This window comes from Piliocolobus tephrosceles, chromosome 18, assembly GCF_002776525.5.
Source record: "Piliocolobus tephrosceles isolate RC106 chromosome 18, ASM277652v3, whole genome shotgun sequence".
NCBI lineage: Eukaryota > Metazoa > Chordata > Mammalia > Primates > Cercopithecidae > Piliocolobus > Piliocolobus tephrosceles.
Window position 1 is genome coordinate 63,538,650 of NC_045451.1, and position 25,563 is coordinate 63,564,212.

General features: G+C 40.6%; 1 protein-coding gene, 1 non-coding gene and 1 pseudogene across 4 annotated transcripts in view; 1 reads left to right on the forward strand and 2 right to left on the reverse strand.

Moving 5' to 3' along the window:
* Nucleotides 1-3,032: 3,032 nt before the first annotated feature.
* On the reverse strand, nt 3,033-3,139 carry LOC111553642. Its single transcript, XR_002735023.1, has one exon. It is a non-coding gene; the product is annotated as a U6 spliceosomal RNA (small nuclear RNA).
* A 3,180-nt stretch (nt 3,140-6,319) lies between these two features.
* LOC111553537 lies at nt 6,320-9,064 on the reverse strand (annotated as a pseudogene).
* Nucleotides 9,065-9,328: 264 nt separating this feature from the next.
* The window catches only part of SMCHD1 (structural maintenance of chromosomes flexible hinge domain containing 1), a 151,870-nt gene continuing 135,635 nt past the window's right edge, over nt 9,329-25,563 (forward strand). For 2 of the 3 annotated variants that reach the window (XM_023228532.3, XM_023228533.3), the window contains exons 1-4: nt 9,331-9,885; nt 18,893-18,968; nt 19,606-19,767; nt 24,895-24,977. In XM_023228532.3, coding sequence (XP_023084300.1) covers nt 9,700-9,885; nt 18,893-18,968; nt 19,606-19,767; nt 24,895-24,977 — 507 coding nt within the window. In that variant the 5' untranslated portion in view covers nt 9,331-9,699. Of the gene's footprint in view, nt 9,886-18,892; nt 18,969-19,605; nt 19,768-24,894; nt 24,978-25,563 lie in introns of all 3 variants that reach the window. The other variant, XR_002735005.3, reaches the window with a different exon arrangement.

Below are 25,563 nucleotides of genomic sequence, written 5' to 3' on the forward strand. Positions count from 1 at the left end.
ACACTGGCTACTTTTTTGAATTTTTGGTAGAGTTGGGGTTTCGCCACGTTGGCTAGGCTGGTCTCGAACTCCTAGGCTCAGTTGATCTGCCTGCCTTGGTCTCACAAAGTCTGAGATTACAGGTGTGATCCGCCATGCTCAGCCTCAATCTCATTTATAATGAGGTAGGTGCAAATTAAACCACAATGAGGTACTATTTCACATCTACCAGATTGATGGAAATTTTCAAAAGTAAAACACTCCCATGTGTTGACAAGGTAGTGGAGCAGCAGGTCTTCTACACCGCTGGAAAAGAATTCGGCATTATCAGGTAAGTGTATGAATTAGCCAGATTCTATGACACTTGATATATAACCTATGCAATATTATATCCACTGCATAAGAACATCAGGATACAACAGAAACATACTCATAGAAGCTTGATTTCTAAAAAGTAAAAGCAAACAGACAAAGAAACCAAAGACCTGGAAATAATTTAAACGTTCATTGATAGGAGAATGGAGAAACAGTGGTGGACTCATATTAAGAAATACTTTGTAACAGTAAAACAGAATAAAAAAAGAATGAACTACAGTAACTTGCAGCAACATTATTGAATCTTACAAATATGATGAACAAAAAATGAGCAGAAGAATGTATATATGTACACATAGTTCAAAAACTCAAAAACTAAATAATTTATTACAAACAGAAGGAAAACAAATACCAACAAATTTCAGAATAGAGACTACTTCAGTAGCAGAGAGATGTCATTTTGGAAGGGGCATACTGGGGCCTTTCAAGTATCAGTAATGCTCTTTTTTTTTAAGTTAGTGGTAGCTACAGATGTGTTTGTCTTTTCAGAGACATTTAGATTATGTATACTCTTGTATGTATGAAATATTTCATGATCTAAAAATGTAGAAACAGACTGAACAAGAAAATGTAAAGTGTTTGTAGAGGTACTGACGGCTTAAGAACTCAATAAATTCTAAGTACCATTTTTCATATATTAGGAAAAAATCAACTACACGGATTTTGATTTTTTTTTTTTTTGAGACAGAGTCTCCTACTGTTGTCCAGGCTGGAGTGCAATGTGTGATCTCGGCTCACAGCAACCACATAGAAGAGGAAACACAATTAGAGTTTCCTCCCAGGTTCAAGCGATTCTCTTTCCTCAGCCTCGGGAGTAGTTGAGATTACAGGCATGTGCCACCACGCCTGGCTAATTTTGTGTTTTTAGTAGAGACGGAGTTTCTCCATGTTGGTCAGACTGGTCTTGAACTCCCGACCTCAGGTGATCTGCCCGCCTTGACCTAACTACATGGATTTTTGAAGCAAAAATAATCAGTGCTTTACAATCAAAAGAAAGCATAATCAAACAGGTAATGAAAACATTTTTTTTTTCAACTGCAGAAGTTACAGTAAGCCGAGATTACACTACTACACTCCAGCCTGGATGATAGAGCAAGACTCTGTCTCAAAAAAAAAAAAAAAAAATTGAGTACCTTTTCATATGTTTATTTCCTAATTGTGTTTCCTCTTCTACGAAATGTTTATTCATGGCTTGTGCCTTTTTTTGTTTGTTTTTTGAGATGGACTCTGGCTCTGTGCCCAGGCAGAAGTGCAGTGGCACCATCTCAGCTCACCGCAACCTCTCTGCCTCCCTGGTTCAAACAATTCTCCTGCCTCAGCCTCTCAATTAGCTGGGACTACAGGCATGCACCACTACAACTGGCTAATTTTTAATTTAGTAGAGATGGGGTTTCGCCATGTTGGCCAGGCTGGTCTCAAATTCCTGACCTCAGGTGATCCACCCGCCTCAGCCTCCCAGAGTGCTGGGATTACAGGCATGAGCTACCATACCTGGCCAAGAAAAGGATTTATAGGCGTTGATGGAGTGCCTTGAAGGAAGAGAAAGGGAAAGAATTTTATCCAGATTAAAAAAGAGATTCCCCGTAGGGTGGTAAAATGGCCTGGTTTTCCCCTCCCCCAAATACTACAGGTATATATAGGCAAATGGGATTAAAAATAACCCTTGCAAATGGTGCCTATGTCCCAAGCAGCACAAAAGCAGCAAGAAGCCACTAGATCTAAAGAGGCCGCCTCAAAGACATGGATGAGCCTCTACCCCTACCACCCAGAGCATTGAACTTGTTAAAATTGAGAATGAGGCTGGGCACAGCAGCTCATGCCTGTAATCCCAGCATTTTGGGAGGCTGAGGTGGTTGGCTCACTTGAGCTCAGGAGTTCAAGACCAGCCTAGACAACATGGTGAAAACCCATCTCTACAAAAAACACAAAAATTAGACGGCCATGGTGGTGCACAACTGTGGTCCCAGCTACTCAGGAGGTTGAGGTGGAAGGATGGTTTGAACCCAGGAAGTAGAGGCTGCAGTGAGCTGAGATCGTGACACTGCACCCCAGCCTGAGAGACAGAATGAGACCCTTTCTCAAAAACAAAAACTGGGAATGAAGGAACTCCAAAATGTTCTCTACCAGTTTGGTGGATTTGGGGCTCAAAGTCACAAATCACATTACAGAAAGTATTTTAACTGGCAAAACCTGAATTCCTGTCACTAAAATTGTCCTTATCTCTCTAGAAATAATAAAAATAAATAAATTTGAGAAGATAGAGGTATTAAAAAAATCACTTTCATCCTGTAGAATTCCCCACAAATGGGCAAAATACAAAATAACCCCCCAAAATCACTTTCCTTGCACTTCTTTTTATTTATTTATTATTATTTTTTGAGACAGAGTCTCGCTCTGTCGCCAGGCTGGAATGCAGTGGCACGATCTCAGCTCACTGCAACCTGTGCCTCGCAGGTTCAAGCAATTCTCCCGAGTAGCTGGGACTACAGGAGCACGCCACCATGCCCAGCTAATTTTTGTATTTTTAGTACAGACGGGGTTTCACCATGTTGGCCAGGATGCTCTTGATCTCTTGACCTCGTGATCTGCCCATCTCGGCCTCCCAAAGTGCTGGTGTTACAGGCATAAGCCACTATGCCTGGCCCTTGCCCTTTATTTTCTAGGTATGTTTATTTTTTTATAATATGGAATGTTTCAGGAATTTGTGTGTCATCCTAGTGCAGGGGCCATGCTAGTCTTCTCTGTTTCATTCCCATTTTAGTATATGTGCTGCCAAAGCAAGCACAATTTTCTAGGTATTTTTATTTGGGGGAAATTTAATCTCATCAGCAATTCCTAACAAGACTGCTTTTTATTTTCCTTCTTTTTGCCAGCTACCATATATCTGCAATACTTTTTCAAACTCGTCTCATTTCAATATACAGATACAGCGCATTCTCCCTATCAGGATTTTTGTAAGCCTACCTCTGTTGTGGGAGTGGACGACACAGGGGTTTGGCTGCATAACTAGCTTTGGCCAGTGGGACATTAGAAAATGTAGGCCAGGCACGGTGGCTCACACCTGTAATCTCAAAACTTTGGGAGGCCGAGGCAGGCAGATCACCTGAGATCAGGAGTTCAAGACCTGCCTGGCCAACATGGTGAAACCCTGTCTCTACTAAAAACACAAAAATTAGCCGGGCATGGTAGCACACACCTGTAATCCCAGCTACTAGGGAGGCTGAGGCAGGAGAATCACTTGAACCTGGGAGGCGGAGGTTGCAGTGAGCGGAGATCATGCCGTTGCACTCCAGCCAGGGGACAAGAGACTTCATATCAATCAAAAAAAAAGAAAAAAAAGAAAACGTGATGCAGACTGGGTGCAGTGGCTCACACCTGTAATCCCAGCATTTTGGGAGGCTGAAGTGGGTGGATCGGAGTTGGAGACCAGCCTGGCCAACGTGGTGAACTCTCATCTCTACTAAAAATAAAAAAATCAGGCCAGCATGGTGGCGCACACCTATACTCTCAGCTACTAAGGAGGCTGAGGTGGAAGAATTGTTTGAACTCAGGAGACAGGGGCTGCAGTGAGCCGAGATTGTGCACTGCACTCCAGCCTGGGTGACACAGTGGGACTCTGTCTCAAAAGAAAAAAAGAAAGAAAGAAAGAAAGAAAGAAAGAAAGAAAGAAAGAAAGAAAGAAAGAAAGAAAGAAAGAAAGAAAGAAAGAAAGAAAGAAAGAAAGAAAGAAAATGTGATGCAAGCAGAGCTTCCATAAGCACTTGCACACTGGAGCCTTTTGTTGTGGAATGCTGTGACAACCAAGTAAGAAACCAAGCTATGCTATTAAAGATGCCTACTAGAGGAAAATTGAGGCGCTCTAACCAACAGCCTCAGCTGACTGCCAGCCATGAGAGTGAGGCCATTGTGAGCCATCCAGCCTTGGTGAAGCTACCAGCTGACTGAAGCTGTTGAAGTGATCTCAAGTGAGACCAGCAGAACATCTGTTCCAAATTGTTATCTTAGACCAAATTGTCGATCACAAGCAAATAAATGATTCCTATTTAAGCCACTAAGTCATTTATTTTTAAAAATATAAAGCTACGTATTGATCGCTATTCAGCAGTATCTACAAGAAAGTAAGCAATACACACTCAGGCAACATTCTTATTACTATAGTGTTACTGTTTTTCCTGGCTTCTTCTGAACCAGTAACCTAAATAGTGAAAGGATTGAGCCTACATGTAATCAATGGGTTGAGGTAAAGAAAAAGCATGCAAGTCAAGAGTTTACATTGCAATTGTTCACCCATGTATGCCACCAGGTCTTAAACAGCAACATCTCTAACCATCTATTTAGTTTCATGAACAAAGACATTCCATGAATTATGACCTTTTGGCCAATACAGCATAAGATTTTCAACGTTTTGTAAAGAAATGGTTCTTCAGAAGGAATCTTTAAATGCCCACTTAGCTAAGCCTTGCTTGACTAATTAAAACACACCAGTATGGGACTGAGAGTGGTGGTTTATGTCTGCAATCCCAGCACTTTGGGAGGCTGAGGTGGGAGGGTCGCTCAAGGCCGAGAGTTCGAGAGCAGCTTGGAAAAGAAAGCAAGAGCCTATCTCTACAAAGAAATTTTAAAATTAGCTGGGTGTGGTGGCATGTGCCTGTAGTCCTAGCTACTTGGGAGGCTGAGACGTAAGGATTGCTTGAACCCATGAGTTCAAGGCTGCAGTTAGCTATAATTGTACCATGGCACACCAGTCTTGGCAACATTACAAGATCGTCTTAAAAAAAAAAAAAAAAAAAAGCCACATCAGTATCTGTCTGGTTTCCTTATCTGAGTAGGGAGGTTGTTGGTGATAAAATTTCTCCTTTTAGAAGGTTTTGCAAATAAACTGTTGCTTTTATATGACTATAGCTGTAGACATTATGGACTCTGACTTGGCTTCGTTTTTTTGAGAAGGAGTTTTGCTCTTATTGCCCAGCCTGTAGTGCAATGGTGCGATCTCAGTTCACCACAACCTCTGCCTCCAGGGTTCAAGTGGTTCTCCTGTCTCAGCCTCCCAAGTAGCTAAGATTACAGGCATGTACCACCATGCCCTGCTAATTTTGTATTTTTAGGGGAGATGGGGTTTCTCCATGTTGGTCAGGCTGGTCTTGAACTCCCGACCTCAGGTGATCAGGCCGCCTGGCCTCCCAAAGTGCTGGGATTACAGGCGTGAGCCACCGCACCTGGCTCTGATTTGGCTTCTTTAAATTGTACAATTTAAATTGTTTACATTGTATTTAACTTGGCCAATTAATTACAAATTATTCAATTTGAAACATTGTGGCTTTACGAAAAATTTTAACTTAAGGTGATCTATTCCTTGGGCTGCTTAGAATGATGGCATTCCAGAAGAAAACTTGAATTTACCCATGATTGTGAAATGCCATTTCTTAGGTCATGTAAAAAACAAAACCACAACTATGTATGTGTGTATTTACATATACACAAACAAATAAAAATTCAGAATAGCCTTAGGCGTTATAGGTTAAACACAAGTTATGATTGAGTAATGATTATGGAAAATGTTCCCAACATTTAGAAAAGCTGTTCTCCAATGCAGAGGAAATAATATACCATGGAATCAAATATTCTTTTCTGGTAAATGAAGCAGCTACAGAAAGCTTTTTTCTACTTGTTCAAAAGTAACAAGTGCTATTGATGAAAAAACCCCAACAAATCCCCAAAACAAACCCCAAAACTCTCTCGATTCTACTTCAAAACAAGATCTTGAAGTAGAAAATAGATTTCATTAGAAAATAGCTGGCTGGGCACGGTGGCTCATTTCTGTAGTCCTAGCACTTTTGGGAAGCCAAGGCAGGAGGACCACTTGAGCCCAGAGTTTGAGACCAACCTGGGCAACATAGTGAGACTCTATCTCTATTTTTTAAAAAATAGAATATTTCACACTAATAAGAAAATCAAGACCTAGGTTTTACACACGTACACACACACTATATGGCAATATACTGCAGTGCAACAATTTTTGAGTTTCATCTTCTGGACAGGAATGCCAAGTTAGTCTCTCTTCATAAACATAATTTGCAATTCGAGGACACTTCGTGTTTGCCTCTTTGCCAGCACCACGTCGGCCCCATCTGAATCTTTCCATTCCATTAGACACATTCATTCTTCACTGCAGTCTGTGGCACCAATTGTTTGCTTAGGATCAAGAGTTCTGGCAAAGTCTCCTGGTTTTTCAGTAGCATCCCTTTCATTTGCCGTCATCAGATTCACTATCGGATAAAGATTTTCTTTTTGTACTATCTTTTCCTTTACCAGTTTTTTTGAGGATTAAGAAATAGTTCAATTAACTTAGGAAAATCTAAGTTTTCTTCAGGTTCTCAATTATTGTCAGCAAGTGTAAATCCGTTCCCTTTCAGGGAATATTCCACCTTCCCATTCACCACACCTTGGTGTAGTACTTTTTCCACCATAAAATCCTCAGGCTCGGCTTCATCAGCTTTTATACTTTTTCCATTAAGTCTTTTGTCCCCCCCCCCTTTTTCTTTTTTTTTGCAATGTACTGTGGCCCTCAGTATCCTTGGGTCCCGCCTGCCTGGATTCTATCAACTGAGGATAGAACATATTTTAAAATCACAATAAAACAACAAAAAAATACAAATGAAAAACAATATAGTATAACAATCCATTTACATACCATTTATATTGTATTAGGTATTAAAGTAATTTAGACATGATTTAAAGTATGCAGGAGGATGTCTGTAGGTTGTATGCAAATACTTCGTTCGCTCTTTTATGAGAGGGACTTGAGCAGCCTTGGATTTTCCTAGGGGTCCTGGTCTAGAAACCAATTTCATAAGGATACCAAAGGACGACTGTAGTTTTACTGGAGGCCATTTTTAATTGTAGACATGAAGAGCTATTGTTCACCACCTCTGAGCTGCACCTGGTCTGGGTCTGTGCTGCCTGCCTGACGCTCGAGCTAAATCCAAGGAGGAAGGGCATGGGGAACTTCTTCAGGGACCACTAAATTTGGGGGAACTTTGTTATGTAGCAATAAATAACTGATACAAGGCCACTTAAATATTTTACTCTGTAGAAATATTTTACTCTTAAATATTTTACTCTGTAAAATAAAAATTAAGAGTCAATTGAAGAGAACTAATTAAGGAACTGGGTCATTTCAAACCCTTTTATTTACTTGTGATGAAAATTAAATAAACAACAAACTCATCATCTTTCTTTGATGAAAAAAATTGTTTGATATTCTGAGAACAAAAGTGATGCCATACTGCCATTAAGAAACTGATTCAGACTCGATCTCTCAACAAGATAAGACATCAATGTTACCACTAAGAGCTGCCCATAATATTGTAGTACACTTCTCTGGCACCATTAAAAAAAAATCTCTTAGAGATGATCCTGAAATCTCTTCTAAAGACATGAAAGAGGTGTGCTTGTATAATTTGGTATTAAAGAGAAATGAGAAATTGCCCTGATGACGAACCTCCAGCTCTAATCTCAATTTGCTGAAGTAGAGAGGCAATTCATCTTACCTATTAACTAAGAATTAGAAAAACAATTTGTGTTTTCCTTTGAGTCATTTAACTCAAACACCGCTATATAAAGGAATAGAAAGAGACATTCGCATGAATTTGAAAGGTAAATAAAACATCAGACTTCAAAGAAATTCCATTAGAATTGAGGATTACTTTTTTGTTTTCTCTTCCTCCACCTCCACCTTAAGGAACATAAACGGCATTTGGCCACAATTTATGTCTTTCCAATTTTATCTTTCACCATCTACCGCTCAGTTTTCCCCACTTCTAGACAAATGATTTATGTTCCCCAAACACGCCTTCACAATTTCGTTCCAGTTGGTGTCTACCTCTAGCATATGTGTAGCCAATTATACATACATACTCCACGACCTTGAAACGTCTTGACATCAACAAGCAAATCTAGGTTTCTAACATAATACTAACTTTGTAAGTCTGTCCATACTAGGTTTTAGCAAACCTAGTAAAATAGAAAACGCACTATTATCCAAGCTTATATTCTGAGATTTGAAAAACCCCTCTATAGAAAACGCACTATTATCCAGGCTTATATTCTGAGATTTGAAAAACCCCTCTATCTGCTACCTTTGGGTTTCTGAATTTGCATATCACTCTGAAGTATACAATAGTCACGACTTCTAAGAATCGGAGAGTAAACCTAGTCCTGTAACAATGCCATTTTATTTGTTGAGTTAGGGCACTACCTGCCCAGGATAAGGATAGTTAAAGAAACGTTGCCCAGTAATGACGATTAAAGGCTTTTATTGAAAACGCATTAGACCTTAAGAATTTTGCGAACATCTAATTTAACCCTAGTAACTGTGGCGTGGGTTCTTTCACAATTTACAGGTACGTGGGAGACCGCGAAGCACAGGTAGAGAGAAAACTAGGGCGCTGGAGTCACCCCCGCACCCCGAATGCCGTCGGCGCTCCAGGGACCCCAGAGAGTGCGGGCGGGGGCGCTGTGACGTCACAGAGTGCCCTTCTGACGTTCTGACCGACCAGCTTCGCGGTGCTCGCTTCGGGGGACTCTGCACCCGGCGAGTACCGCGGGCCTGAAGCTTCCCGCCGCCGCGTCCACGCGACCCAGCCACAGAGGGTTTAGCCAGACGGCGCGGCGCCGCGAGCTCGACACCTATAAGCTCAGTCTGGATCATGGCGAGGCGGGAAGCCGGTGGGGCCCTTTCCGCCGAAAGAACACAGCTCTTCGGGAGATTCCCCCGCTGTCCCCGAGCCCTGCTCTCCAGGCTCGGCTTCTGAGGACAACCCGCAGGGCGCAGGCGCCCGCGAAGGATTCAGCCTCCCTCCAACTCCGCGAGGACCGAGGAGGCGGGCCGCGGGCGCGCGCGCGGAGAAGCCCCGCCCCCGCCCGCGCGGCCTGCTGGATTCGCCCCGCCCCCTCGCTGCCGCCGGCCACCCGCCACCCCTCTTCTTCCTGCGCCACAGTCTCGGCGGCGGCTCTGGTCGCAGGTCGCACCGGGAGGCTCGCGTAGGCGGCGATAGGCGCTGGGCCCGGGCCCGGTGAGGAGCGCGCCGCGCGTCCCCTTCTCCTCAGGAGTGGCGGGGCGCGGAAGTGACGTGGTGCACGGGCAGGAGCGCGTTTGAATCGGTTCCCGGGTGATCCTCGGCGCCTGCCGCTGCTCGGCCGCCGCCGCTGAGGAGGAGCTGCAGCGCGCCGGGCCGAGGCCTCGAGTCGCTCCGGGAGCTGGAGCTGAGGCGCCGCGCCGAGCGCGCACCTCAGCCCTGAGCCTGGCGGCGGCCGGCGTCGCTGTCTTTTCACCTTCTCCCCAATATGGCAGCGGCGGACGGCGGCGGGCCCGGCGGGGCCTCTGTGGGGACTAAGGAGGATGGCGGAGGCGTCGGCCACAGGACGGTGTACTTGTTTGACCGGCGCGAAAAGGAGTCCGAGCTCGGGGACCGGTCTCTGCAGGTCGGGGAGCGCTCGGACTACGCGGGATTTCGCGCCTCTGTGTGTCAGGTACGCGAAGGGGCGAGGAAGGGATGCGCGTGTAGACTTGGGGGTGGGAGGGTGACGAGAAACTCAACTTGCTCACGGAGGGCAATAAACCTGTCACCCGGTCCTGGTCCTGCGGCCTTGGCTTCTCCCTCCCAGGTGCCCGCCTTGTCCGTGACCTGGTGGCCGGACGCCTCGGGCGGGCCCTGGCCCGGGCCTCGGAGTGCAGAGCCGGCTCCTCCGTGGCCTTCCCTCTGCCTCCGCTCCTTTTACGGGAGGCCCGGCCGCCCCGGGTTGAGACCTCAGCGTTTGTTGGTCCTGGGCGAGCTTAGCCCGATCGCGGCCCTGCAGTCTAGGGAAAGCCGTTGGTGTCTGTTTTTACTTTGTAACTTTTTTAAAACGAGAGAAGGGAGTTAACCCCCAGGGGCTCTGTTGTGAGTGTGGCGACGGTGAGAAGTTGTGAAATTCCTGGAGTCGATCTCCCCCGAGTTCGTTAGAGGATGCGGGGTGTCCCCGGGTTCCCTGTCAAGGTTGCAGGTCCTTCTGGGGCGGGGCCGGTGGAGGGGATCCTTCCGCACGGAGCCACGGCCAGGTCAGCTTGCAGGTAGAGCTGGCCTTCTGATTTCCTGAGCCCTAACCCTAGGGAATTCCGAAACCGAGTCAAAGGTTGGTGTGGGTGACTGCGGAACACCCGAGAACGTACCTACCCCGTGTATTGGTTTGCTTTAAAAATCAACCTGCAGGGAAATCTGCTTTAAACTGTGATGTACTTTATAGATTATGAGGTGGTGGCATTGCCTGAGCTTTGAGGAAGGAATATTGTCATGCTCTGAATTAACCACATGAGGTCCCTTTTTAAGCTGTTAAGAACACTTAGCTTCCAAGGAAAGAAAAGAACTTTGAAGCGGTGTTTTGTCTTGAGGCTGATAAGTTTAGAAATGTTCTATCTAGACCATATAACTGTGTGGTTGCTGAAATAATTGAAATTATGATCCGTAGAATGAAAACGATTTGGGACGTAAGGACTTTCTTTTGTTCACAGCTGTAGTCCCAGCGTCTAGAACTGTGCCTGCCACATTGTAAATGCCCAGATTAGAATGGATAAATGAATGAAGACAAAAACCTATCCACTCAAGTTAATTCTGTGCCTGAATGTAGTAGATTCCCGTTGTGTTTGAAAGGTGAATGAATGCTCATCTTTTTTGTTGAATGCTTTGTATTCAGAACCATTCTACAAAAGGGAAACTTTTTACGTTTATTATGTTTACTGTAAAAATATCAGTAAAGAAAATACGGAACCAGAGAGGGGGAGAAAGTAAATATTTTACTCGCTGTAAAACTGCTGTATGACTACTCTTAGCACCTGAGAGTACTCTTTTCAGCCTTCCTCCTCCCTCACACTCCATTTTTAAGATTACTAAAATATGTGTTTTATATTCTTTAATTTTTTCACTTAATAGTGTCAGAAGTGTCTTTTAACGTAGGTCTTCAAGTCAAAATTTGAAATGGTCCATTTGCTACCACTATTTACGTAATCAAATCTCTCCTTTCTGTTGAAGTTTACATTACTTTTAATTTTTTTGATTTTGACTAATGCTATAATGAATATTTTCCCAGGCTCAGATATGCCCGGGCTCAGGTGATCCTCCCACCTCATTCTCCCAAGTAGCCACCACGCCCAGCTATTTTTTTTTTTTTTTTCGTATTTTTCGTACATACGGGGTTTTTGCTATGTTGCCCAGGCTCGTCTCGCCCTCATGGGCTCAAGAGGTCCACCTGCCTCCCGAAGTGCTGGAATTACTGGTGTGAGCCACTGCACCCGGCGGAAAAACGTCTTTTAATATAAAACATAGCCTTTTATGTCTTTATTATTGCTTGCTTAGTTTGAAATCTTAGAACTGGATCAAAGATGAGACACGTCTTTAAAGCTCTTGTTTCGTATTTTAAAATTGCTTTTTGAAAATGTTTTGCTACTTTACCCTTCCTCTAGAAATGCACTGTTTCCCTCTTTTTGCTTGTAAGATGTCTCGGTAACTCTTAGATAAATAGAGGAAGTATAAGTGGCCTATTATTACAGAAGTATAAACACAGTCTTGGAGATGGTGACTCATTACTCAGATAGTAAAACTCAAGTTAGTATTCAAACCCAGAACCTCTGTTCATTCTGTTATACTCCTCAAATGGCATTCTTTGCTGTAGGGAACAGAGGTATTTATTCCTTCCTTCAATATTTCAACTGGAAAACCAAGGAAAATATTTCTTTTAACTAATTATTTTCCTCCTTCCTCCCACTTTATCCTGCTAGAAAACATTTTAAGTTTAGTTAAAAATGAGAGGAACCAACTAGTAAGAAAAAAGAAGGCTGGGAAGGCTAACTTTTTTGTTGTTAGACTTCTTTTAAGCATTATTAGATTATGCCTCTGATCCCATAACTTTGTCTCCATTACATACTCGAAGAATTTATTTAAGTCACTGAATTAATAATCTGAGATTACATGGTCAACAAGCAGTGAAACTGGGTTTGGAATTTAGGTCAGTTTGATTCCAAAGCACATATATATATATATATATATATATTTTTTTTTTTTTTTTCTTTTCTTTTTTTTCACTACTCCACACTCTTTATTAGAACCATCACTTTTGTCCTTAGGGGAAGAGACAAAATAATATACTAAAGTTTTTGTTAAAATGTAAATTAAACCAATAAATGTTTGTAGTGTCAGGCAGTATTATGGATGATCCTAAACTGTTATTTATTTATTTATGTTTTTTTGAGACAGAGTCTCGCTGTCACCCAGGCTGGAGTGTGGTGGCGCCATCTTGGCTCACTGCAACCTCTATCTCCCAGGTTCAAGCGATTCTCCTGCCTCGGCCTCCTGAGTAGCTGGGATTACAGGTGCCTGCCACCCCGTCTGGCTAATTTTTATACTTTTAGTAGAGATGGGGTTTTGCCACCTTGGCCAAGCTGATCTTGAACTCCTGACCTCAGGTGATCCACCTGCCTTGGCCTCCCAAAGTCCTGGGATTACATGTTTGAGCCACCACGCTGGGCTCTAAATTGTTATTTGAATAAAGTTCACCTCATGGAAAAGGAGAGGAAAGAAATGGAAAGGACAAATCTGCAAGAAGCCCTTAGACCTCTGATAAGCAGCTATTGACTCACTTGAGCCCTTATGGCCTTGCAGAATCAACGATTAGAAGATGACTCATTTGGTTAGTCCTTAAATATGCCCAGATATTAAGCCCCATGTCTGCATATCCCCCCCACCACCCATTTGAAGAAGTTACCTACTTTTTCCTTTGTGTGGCTCCAGTGTTTTTTGTTTTGCAGCTATATTCTAGGTGCTTTGTATTTTAATGTAAGATTTACTCATCAATTTCTACAATAAACCTGATAATTTGGGGGAAAAAAAAAAGCAGAAAACAATTGCGTAGCAAGTGCCATAGTAGGGGAACGAAATATAGTGGAGCCACATTAAAAGCTGGCTAGTTTGCAGAGTTTCAGAGCAATGCTAATTAAGGTATGTAGTTTCTGACTAATCCATGGATGAAAATTACCTGTTGTTCAGAGATAGTGAAAGAAAATGATTTTAAAAATAAAATTAACTGATCATTTTGGTAGGTAATCATTTTACGCACTGCAAGTCAGTTGGTCCTTAAATATTTGAGAGACGTTGGGGCTGGCATGGTGGCTTACGCCTGTAATCCCAACACTTTGGGAGGCCGAGGTGGGCGGATCACCTGAGGTCAGGAATTAGAGATCAGCCTGGCCAACATGGTGAAACCCCGTCTCTACTAAAAATACAAAAACTAGCTGGATCTGGTGGTGGGTGCCTGTAATCCCAGCTACTCGAGAGGCTGAGGCAGGGAGAATTACTTGAACCCGGGAGTCGGAAGTTGCAGTGAGCCGAGAACACACCACTGCACTCTAGCCTGGGTGGCAGAGTGAGACTCTGTCTCAAAAAACAAACAAACAATAATAAAATAAAATACTTAGAAAAATTGTGAATTCAAGAAATAATTTTTATAGATGAAGCAGGGAAAACAAATAGTTTGTGTGTCTTAATTAAATAATAGATTTATATATTAAAAATCCATTTTTTTTTTTTTTTGAGATGGAGTTTTACTCTTGTCACCCAGGCTGGAGTGCAATGGTGCAATCTTGGCTTAACTGTAACCTCTGCCTCCCAAGTTCAGGCGATTCTCCTACTTCAGCCTCGCGAATAGCTGGGATTACAGGCTCCAGCCGTCATGCCCGGCTAATTTTTGTGTTTTTAGTAGAGATGGGGTTTTGCCATGTTGGCCAGGGTGGTCTGGAACTCCTGACCTCAGGTGATCCACCCACCTTGGCCTCCCAAAGTGCTGGGATTACAGGCATGAGCCACTGTGCCCCGTGAAAAATCCATGGATATTTAATACGGATGAAAATTCATGGATATTTAATGTGGATTTTTGATGTGGATTAAAAACCATGGATTTTTATTATGGATTAATTTTAAAGTTTATTGCAGCACTATTTACAATAGTAAAGACTTGGAACCAACCCAAATGCCTATTGATGATCAACTGGATAAAGATAATGTGGCACATATACACCATGGAATACTATGCAGCCATAAAATAAATGAGATCATGTCCTTTGCAGGAACATGGATGAAGCTGGAAGCCATCATTCTCAGCAAACTAACACAGGAACAGCAGACCAAACACTGTGTGTTCTCTCTCATAAGTGGGAGTTGAACAATGAGAACACATGGACATAGGGAGGGGAACATCACACACCAGGACCTGTTGTAGAGTAGGAGGCAAGGGAAGGGAGAACATTAGGACAAATACCTAATGCATGTGGGGCTTAAAACCTAGATAATGGGTTGATAGATGCGGTAAACCACCATGGCACATGTATGTCTGTGTAACAAACCTGTATGTTCTGCACATGTATCCAGGAACTTAAAAGAAAAAAAAGATAGTTTATGTGTCTTAATTGAATAACAATAGATTTATAGACTAAAAATCTGTGGGTTTTTGTGGATTAAAAATCTGTGGGTTTTTAATGTGGATTAAAAATCAGAAGAAAATGAACTCTTTGGTCCAGTGCAGGAAAATACAGGCAAAACTGGATACAATTAGATGGTTAGGAATGATAACACAGTTGTCAATGTTTGAAGAAGAGAATAAGGTGCTAGCATTCCTATCGGTAGATAATTTGACAGCTGGGAAATAGGGGGAGTCTTCTATGTAGTTAGTGAAGGCTAAATGAACTATTATATGCAATTATCCTAGAAAAGTACTCAAACTTTAAAAAATAAAAAAAAAATTAGACTTATGTGGGATTATATGGAATAATTAGATATAAATACTTTTTAGGTGAACATAGATCTTAAAAAAATCATTTGCACATAGTTTTTCAGTAACTATAAAAGCACATTTTGTTCTACAGGATGTATAATTGTATGATATAACAAGTGGGACATTGGCCAGGCCTGGTGGCTCACGCCTCTAATCCCAGCACTTTGGGAGGCCGAGGCAGGCGGATCACCTGAGGTCAGGAGTTTGAGACCAGCCTGGCCAACATGATGAAACTCTGTCTCTACTAAAAATACAAAAATTAGCCAGGTGTGGTGGCACACGCCTGTAGTCCCAGCTACTTGAGAGGCTGAGGCAGGAGAATGGTGTGAACCTGGAAGGCGGAGCTTGCAGTGAGCTGAGATCTCGAGCTTGCAGTGAGCTGAGATCTCGCCGTTGCACTCCAGTCTGGGCAACAGAGCGAGACTCTGTCTCAACAACAATGACAACAACAACAAAAAAACAAAAAACAAACAAAAAAAACTGGGACATCATAGAAATAAAAAATTAGTAATGAATTAAAAAATACACCACTGTCATGGTTATATAAAACCTAATAAAAATCTGTAAGGTCAGATTTTGTCTCTGTTAAACAAATAGAATCTTCCCAGTCAGTTTATGTTTATGGCTTTATTTTTCTAGGGTGGAATTGCATGGAATATGAGTATCTTTTAAGTTTACTAAAGTATGCCAAATTAATTACTTTCTTTATGTTTGACTTTTTTTCAGTCATATCAGCAGTGTATTTCTCTGTACAGAGGCCTACACTTGATGGGCTCAGAATTTAACATTTTTGCCTACCTGATGAGAATAAGTGATATTAATTTCTCTGCTAACTAGTGATGTTGATCTTTTTATGTTGTCTGGGTCTTTTTCTTTATGACTTGTGCTATTTGCATCTTTTGAGACAGGGTCTCACTCAGAAGTCACCCAAGCTGGAGTGCAGTAGTGTGTGTTCACGGCTCACTGCAGCCTCGGCCTCCCAGGCTCAGGGGATCCTCCAACCTCAGCCTCTTTGAGTGGCTGTGACTACACGTGTGCACCACCATGCCGTTATTTGTTTTTTTTTTTTTTTCCATTTTTTGTAGAGATAGGGTTTTACCACATTGCCCAGACTGGTCTCCAACTCCTGAGCTCAAGCAATCCACCCACCTTGGCCTCCCAAAGTGCTGGGATTGTAGCTGTGAACCAGTGTGCCTGGCCCACTGTTTGTACCTTTTCAGAAATCCCTTTATGTTCACTCAAAATTATTTCCTTATGTTTCCTTTTACAATTTTGGGCTAAAGTACAGCTGTTTTAATTCTCCTGGAATTTATTTTTGTGTAAGTTAAGGTGCGGATTTTATCTGTTTCCATATTGAGACAACTAGTTGTCTTAATATCATTCATTGGATAATTTATTCTTTCCCGACCAATTTGTAATGTCATTTCTCTTGTTTGCTAGGCTCTCCATGCATATATATGTGGACCTGTCTTAGGGCCCTCTATTCTCTTCCACTGGACTATTCCAGGATATTTTAAAGTAGAAATTTTCTTATGAAAAGCTTCGGACACATACAAAGAGAGAATCGTGTTATGAACCTCAGTGTACTCATCCAGATTCAAGTTAACAGGAATTTACCACACTAGCATCATTTTTGTCTTATAATGTATTTAAGGCATATTCTAAGTCTTAGGTCATTTCACCCCATATACTTCAGCATGGATATGTATTATCAAACCATTAAAATTAAGCATTTTTAATATTGTCTAATGTCCCTGTCCATATTGAGTTCTCTGAATGTTTAAAAGTATCTTTTTATAGTTGGTTTAAATCAGGATCTGCCCTAGTCTTCACATTAAACTGGTTTTTTTGTGTTTCCTAATTATTTTCAATTTAAAGCATTTGAGCAAATTTCTCTTCCCCCAGGCTCTTTAGTTTTCCTGCAGTTGACCTCTTGAAGAAATCAACTAGGTCTTTAATATTCCACATTATGGATTTGTTTGTGCTCTTTTTCGATGTTACTTAATTTGTTTTATCTCCGTATATATTCTGTAAACTAGAAGTTAGCTTTAAAGGCTTGTTTTGATTTAGGTTCAACTTCTTTGGGGTCAGGAGGCAAATAATACTTTGTAGGTAGTACTGATACTTAATATGGCATTACATTGGGAGGCACATGATGCGTGGGTGTTTCACCCACTCATAGCAATGCTAACATTAAAATCTTGGGATTCACGTGATTTCAGCAGGATGCCTTCATGAGGAGGTTTTGATCTGATTTGCCACTCCTCCTGTATTTATTAGCTGGAATTCTTTAAAGAACAACGTTGCATCATCAGCTGGAGCTGTTTTGGTTACCCTGAAATACCATTGATACAAGAAAAGCAGTGTGAATAATTTGTTCTTTCCCTTTAATTTGTCAGTGTTCAGAGTAAGAAGTTGGTGCCCTAGCTCATTCCAGTGGTGAACAATAATGGTTTTTATTAATATCATTTTTGAGGATTTGAGTATCACTAGTTTAGATTTTTTAGTTGTTTTCAATAAGAATGTTAATCTTTAGACTAGTCCATTACTACCTGAACCAGAAGCCTTTTCTCTTAAATGTATATTGCTGTATTGTTTCATTTTAGACAGAGCATGTATCTTTTAATTTTAATGTAAACGAAAATGTTAACCGCTTTTCTAATTCTCATTTTTTGATTAATGAGATTTTACAGTTCATGTGTTCATTGGTCATATGTATTTTTTCCTTTTCATTTTTTTGTCATTTCACTTTTTCTCTTTGTTGATCCTTGTCTTGATTTATGAAGGCTTTTTGTCTATTAAGGATACCAACCTTTTGTTTCTTGTTGCAATTTCCCTCTAATTTTTTTTTTTTTTTTTTTTTTTTTTTGAGGCAGAGTCTTGTTCTGTTGCTCAGGCTGGAGTGCAGTGGCGTGATCTTGGCTCACTGCAACCTCCGCCTCCCTGGTTCAAGCAATTCTCCTGTCTCAGCCTCCTGAGTAGCTGAGATTACAGGTGTGTGCCACCACACCGGCTAATTTTTGTATTTTTAGTAGAGAAGGGGTTTCACCATGTTGGCCGGACTGGTCTCAAACTCCTGACCTTGTGATGTGATGGCCTTGGCCTCCCAAAGTGCTGGGATTACAGGCGTGAGCTACTGTGCCCGGCCACTTTCCCTCTAATTTATAATTTGCTTTAATTTTTAAAATTATTCTTTTGAATGGACCTGTATGTCTTACAAAGCATGGCTATCTTCCCTCTGTACTATAAAATGCTAACTTCTGTTTTCTTCTATTTTGTTTTTGCATACTTAAATATCTAGTCTATATGAACATGAATTACGTTAAAACTTTGTTCCAAGTAAGTTGATAACTTGTACATTGGTATGAAATACTGTGTCTTTTGTCCGGGTAGGTCCTGCTGATGATGTTAAAACTCTTTCAAAACGTTTTAGCTAATCACTAGTGTTCCTAGGTTGCTTACAGAAGCAGAAAAAAATGACCTCATTAAGTAATTTATATAGATTTATGCTCTATTAATTATGCAAAGGCAAAATTTAAATATACTGAGTTTTATATTTCCTAGATAAGTATAGTAATTGTTACAAAATAATGTACTGTCAATGTTTTCATATTTCTATAAATTTGAATAATACATTTATTTCCTTTGTGTAATAAGTGATTTTATTTCTTATTTTGGATAGACACTTGGCATTTCACCTGAAGAAGAATTTGTTATTACGACAACAAGTAGGAAAGAAATTACCTGTGATAATTTTGGTAGGTAAACTGTGTTACTAAGTTCATGCTTTTATATTTAATAAGGTCTAGTACGTGGTATAGCAATAACTATTTTATTAGATATGCATCTAAATCTGTTGATGATTTTTGTTAATTTGTTGGGATGAGGGAGGAAACTGACTGTATGTGCATAGTTTGCACAGAGGTTTTATTTTTCAAGCTTGATTATAGAAAAATAGTTGATATCAGTTATGGCTACAGAAGATGATTCTGCCTAGCACAAATCTTCTGAAGCTAATTTTCCTAACCAACTTGGATTATTCCATTATCTTTTTTTTAACTTAATTAGTTTCCCAAGACCTGCTGGTTTTTCATGCCTGATTCCATCTGAATTTAACGATTCTCCATTCATGTTGACACCACTCTATTTTACATCCTCGTCTGATTTCCTATGATAGTTTAACCTATTAAAAATTGAGTGTTTCAAATGAATGGAAGTATTTGTGCTTGTTTCATTAATATCCTTAACATGACTTTGTTTACAGGTAGATGATTGGGGGTTTTTCTTTACCATCATTAAAGATACGTCATAGATAGAGTTTGTATATTCACAATTATAAGTTCATTGAGTCTGTGATGCTGACCTAGCACTTATGATTTTCACTCTTGATTACAGATGAAACTGTTAAAGATGGAGTCACCTTGTACCTGCTACAGTCAGTCAATCAGTTACTGCTGACAGCTACGAAAGAACGAATTGACTTCTTACCTCACTATGACACACTGGTTAAAAGTGGCATGTATGAGTATTATGCCAGTGAAGGACAAAATCCTTTGCGTAAGTATCCCATTCATACTAATTTTGATAAACTATTACCTACCTTTATCCCCTGATCACATGTCCCATTCCTTCACTTTTTATAAATCTTCTTATTACACTTTATTAGAAGACCACTCCTTTTCTTTCTTACTCAGATTCATCACAGTATTATTATGTATTCTACCTATGTCATCTTCAGTGAAAAAAAAACTGTCCTTTAAAGCTAACCTACTAGTAGAACTTTTCTTTTCAACTCATAAGGGGTCTTGCACCTATACAGCTTTCCATCTCCTGTATATTCTCGTCTCCTGATTTCCTGGCCTGTCATAGACCTTTCCCAATTAAGAAAATAGTTGTTTTACTTTGCAAATACATATAGCTAGATTGCGTAAGTAAGAAGTTTGTGTTCGTATTTCCATGTCTTTATCATTTCCTTCTACCTTTACTACTTGCTAGTTTCTGTCCTGTCTCTGGACCATTTGCTAGTGATCTTTACAAATCGATTGGTTTACTGAATCCTCTCTTTCTGGACTTGCCAAAGTGTCTAATACTACTTACATGTTCATGGTAACTTTTGTATTAAAATTATTTTTTTCTCATTATATGTGTATTCTTGTTTGCAGGAAATGAGAAAACATAGATAAGCAAAAAGAACATAAATAATATCACTATTATCCAGACATAACCACCGCTAACACTTTGGTGTTTATCATTTCAGAACTTTTCATATTATTTGATTTTTAATGGTTTTATATGGTGCATACTTCTTTAACCTACATTTTGTTTAAAAATAAAGTGAACATCTTTTAATATATATGTCTCTCTGTGTATATTTTGATAATATTTAGGTAATATAATTTATTTGAGCAGTATTCTTTTTCTTTTTTTTTTTTTTTTTTTTGAGACAGAGTCTCTCTGTCACCCAAGCTGGAGTGCAGCGGTGTGATCTTGGCTCACCACAACCTCTGCCTCCTGAGTTCAAGTGATTCACCTGCCTCAGCCTCCCGAGTATCTGGGATTACAGGCATGCACTACCACACCTGGCTAATTTTTGTGTTTTTAGTAGAAATGGAGTTTCACCATGTTGACCAGGCTGGTCTCGAACTCCTGACCTAAATGATCCTCCCGCCTCAGCCTCCCAAAGTGCTGGGATTACAGGTATAAGCCACCATGCCCAGTCCGAACAGTGTTCTTCTATTAGACATTTAGGTTGTTTTTAATTTTGTTACGGTTACAAATGACACTGAATGTTCTTCTGGCTAAATCTTTGTGTGCTTTCTTAACATAACACTACCTCTACTATCATTACTATCCGCTACAGTGCCAGGCATTATACCAAGTACTTATGAGCATTGTCTCATTTACTCCTTAATCCTGTGTGGTAGCTAATGTTAGAAAATAATTTAGGTAAAGATCCTGTTTTGCAGAATTAACTGGAACTAAGAGATTTTAGGTAACTTGCCCAAGGCCACACTACTAGGGAGTAGTGGAGCCAGCATTTAAACTTCAGGAGAGTGACTTCAGACCTTGAATATATAACTAGTACATTTATTACCTATCATGTTGTTCTTTTTCTACAGAAAAGCTCTTCTCCCATCTTAAAAACACTAAAGTCTTACTTCCTTCACTGGCTACTGCCTAAAATTTTTTGATTCTGTTTATGGCAAAAGTCTTCCAGAGAGCTGACTGCATTCGCTATCAGCAGTACTTCTCTTCCTCCCATTCTTTCCTACTCTGACCAGACATTTTCACCTACCACTCTACTGTACCCACTCTTTTATGGTCACCAACAACTAAATCCAGTGATCAATTTTAAATTTTCAGTTCTAATTTTTCTTGAAGTGTTAGAGATTGTTTTGGTACTTCTTCCTTTTTGATATACTTTTCTTGCTTGACTTTTGAGAGTCCATGTTTTTCTTGATTTTCTTCCTTTTTGCAGTGGCATGACCACAGCACACTGTAGCCTCAAACTCCTAAGCGTAAGCAATCCCCCTGCCTCAGTCTCCTGAATGACTAGAACTACAAGTGCATACCACCATGCCCAGCTAATTAAAAAAAAAAAAATTGTAGCTGGATGCAGTGGCTCATGCCTGTAATCCCAGCACTTTGAGAGGTCGAGGCGGGAAGATCACTTGAGACCAGGACTTTAGGACCAGCCTGGGGTACACAATGTGACCCCATCTTTACAAAAAAATACAGAAATTATTTGGACATTTTGGTGCATACCTTGCTTAGCTACTTGGGAGGCAGTGGCAGGGGGATTGCTTGAGTGACCCAAGGAATTCGAGTTTACAGTGAGCTATGACTGCACTCCTGCACTTCATTCTGGGCAACAGAGTGAGACACTGTCTCTAAAAATTAAAAATAAAAATAGAATTTTCTTTGTAGAGATGGAGTCTTGCTATGTTGCCCAGGCTGGTCTTGAATTGCTGGCCTCAAATTATTGAGAGCCTTGGTCTCTTATCGTATCTGGGTGGATACGATGGTGCCTCCACACCAGGTGGTAGCAATAGAAATGGTGAGAAATGGTCATTTTAAGACAAAACATTGAAAATAGGACCCAAAGGATTTTCTGTCAGATTAAATAAGAGGTTTGAGAAATATAAGTATCAATTTGATTTTTGGCCTGTGCCGCAGGAAGGACACAGTTTCGCTCGTTGCCCAGGCTGGAGTGCAATGTCTTGATCTCGGCTCACCACAACCTCCGCCTCCTGGGTTCAAGCAATTCTCCTGCCTCAGCCTCATGAGTTCCTGGGATTACAGGCATGCACCACCACGCCTGGCTAATTTTGTATTTTTAGTAGAGATGGAGTTTCTCCATGCTGGTCAGGCTGGTCTTGAACCCCCAACCTAAGGTGATCCTCCTGCCTTGACCTCCCGAAGTGCTGGGATTACAGGCGTGAACCACCGCACCTGGCCCATGAATCTTTAATTATTTTCCTGGAGATAAATTGCTAAATGTGTAATTATAGTGTCAACAGAAGTATTTATTAAACTCTTAATGTAGTTTATGTTTCAGATTGATCAGTTTTCATCATACCATCATGAAATGATATGAAAACCATATCAGTTGAAACCCTATCAGTTGAAAACCATTTCAGTTTTCATTCATACCATCATTATATGGATAAGCAGAAAACCCCAGTGTTTAAAATCTTGCCTTGATTTCTGTGACTTTACAGTACATTCCTGGGTCTTTCCCTACTTCCGTTTCCCTACTTCTGGTTCTTTTTGACTCTGGTGGACATTTCTTCAAGTCATGTTGATCTTTTTTTTTTTTTGAGACGGAGTCTCGCTCTGTCACCCAGGCTGGAGTGCAGTGGTGCTATGTCGGCTCACTGCACACCCCACCTCCTGGGTTCATGCCATTCTCCTGCCTTAGCCTCCCGAGTAGCTGGGACTGCAGACGCCCGCCACCATGCCTGGCTAATTTTTTGTATTTTTTTAGTAGAGACGGGGTTTCACAATGTTAGCCAGGATGGTCTTGGTCTTCTGACCTTGTGATCTGCCTGCCTCGGCCTCCCAAAGTGCTGGGATTACAGGTGTGAGCCACCGCGCCTGGCCTTGATCTTTTATTTTTATACTTTTAGTAAACTGATCCAAGCCTTAACTGTTGTACCTGTGTAAGGAAGCAAAACTTTTATCTCTGGCTATCTTCAGTCTCAATTAAGCACAATATCTGCTTCAGCTTTCTTTGGAACACCTCTGCTCATTGAGCTTAATGTGGTGGTAGGGCATCAGATCTAAACTGAATTTTTCTTTCCTTCCTTCTAAATTTTCTCTTTATGGGAAATGTTACCATTTGTCTAGTCTTCTAGAGGCAGAGACTTAAATGCATCTTGAATTTCTTTTTCCCCTCTTATTTTTCGTCTAATCAGATTCTGAATTCTACTCAGTTCTTGCAAATTTCTCTTTAAGTTTCTTTTCCTGCCATTTCCTACAGTGTCCCTTCATTTTCTGGAGTTATTTCCTTAGCCAGACCCTTGTACATAATCTGATTTGTGGTAACTTCTTTGCAATTAGTTTATAAACATAGCTATCCTTGGAGTGTTTAGAAGTGCTTGCTGGAGTGCTACTTTGTTTTTTTGTTTTTGTTTTTGTTTTTGTTTTTGAGATAGAGTCTCGCTCTGTTGCCCAGGCTGGAGCGCAGTGGTGCAATCTCGGCTCGCTGCAACCTCTACCTCCCAGGTTCAAGTGATTCTCCTGCCTCAGCCTCCTGAGTAGCTGGGATTATAGGCACCGGCCACCATGCCCAGCTATTTTTTTGTATTTTTAGTAGAGAAGGGGTTTTGCTGTGTTGGCCAGGCTGGTCTCAAACTCCTGACCTCAGGTGATCAGCCTGCCTTGGCCTCCCAGAGTGTTGAGATTACAGGCGTGAGCCACCATATCCAGTCTGAAGTGCTACTTTGGATTAATTACAGCTTTTGTTGGGTTGAGTTTCTGCAGAATTAAGATACGTAAATTTGATATGTTCCCTTTCTTTTTACTAAGGGGATAAAAGCAGGAAATAGTGTGAATAGTGACCTTGAAGAAAGGAGAATATTAGTTAATGTTGAGCCAGTGATAAATTGAATGTCAGATTGGTGGTGTGGTAGTGAATCAATAGCAGTTCTGTGTCAACTGAGCAAGTGCATTCTGCCACTTGAAAAATGTGTTAGTCATAAGAATTCTATATGTAAATTAGCTTTCAAGAGACACTTATTTTGCACATGAGCAGTATAGGAAATTAAAAAGAGAGACGCTTATTACTTTATATTTGCCCTGTATTTCCAAATGTGCTTACTTTGGACTTGTGCATGATGTAATTACATACCGCAGACTATTTGATTTTTTGGTTATGGTCTTCTGTTTGTCTCTTAATGTCTGTATGTCTGTCTTTAGATTATAAACTCCTTGAAGCCAGGAATCATGGCTGGCTGACTCATGCTGTATAGTGCCATACAAGTACTGATTGATGACTGCTTTTTTGATGCTGGTGGTGATTGGTGATGATGCCTTTGTTATTTATTGTATCATTAGGATCAGGATAATACTTTAATTCTAGATCTTTGGCTTTAAGGTACTTGATAGTTTCTTCTTCTTTGAGCTTTTATATAAAGTATGTGGGAGGGAAAAGTTAAGCAATGTTTTCTTAATCTCTTGCAGCATTTGCTCTTGCGGAATTAATTGACAATTCATTGTCTGCTACTTCTCGTAACATTGGGGTTAGAAGAATACAGATCAAATTGGTAAGGAAATAATACTGTAAAGCAATTTAACTTTCTTTTTCTAAGAGTAATAAAAGTTTATTGGAGAAAAGTAGAAAATAAAGGTAAAACTAAAAGTATACATAATTGTCAGATATCTCTTCATCCGTTGTTAAAATTTTTTCATGTTTTTTCTATGCATGTATATATACATAAATGTATATGTACCTTTGCTTTTTTGTAATCTTCTACTTTCCCTTAACAGTACATTGTTAACATGTGCTGTATCATGAATGTTCTGCAATACAATCTGTTGTTGCAGTGGCTTATTGGCTGTAATGTAAATTGTGTAGTTTGTGTTCTATTGTTGAACATTTAGATTTTTTTTCTGTATTTTTGCCACTGGAAGGAATGCCGGAATGATGAACGTTCTTGCACACCTTTGTACATGTCTTTGAATATTTCCTTAAGTTGAATTCTGAGAAATGGAATTTCTAGGCTAAAGGACATGAAGAATTCTGAGGCTTTTGATACATACTGCTGCTGAAGTGCCTTTCAGAAAATTGTATTAATTTGCACTTCCATCAGTAATGTATAAGTGAGCCCATTGAATCAGTTTTTTCATATT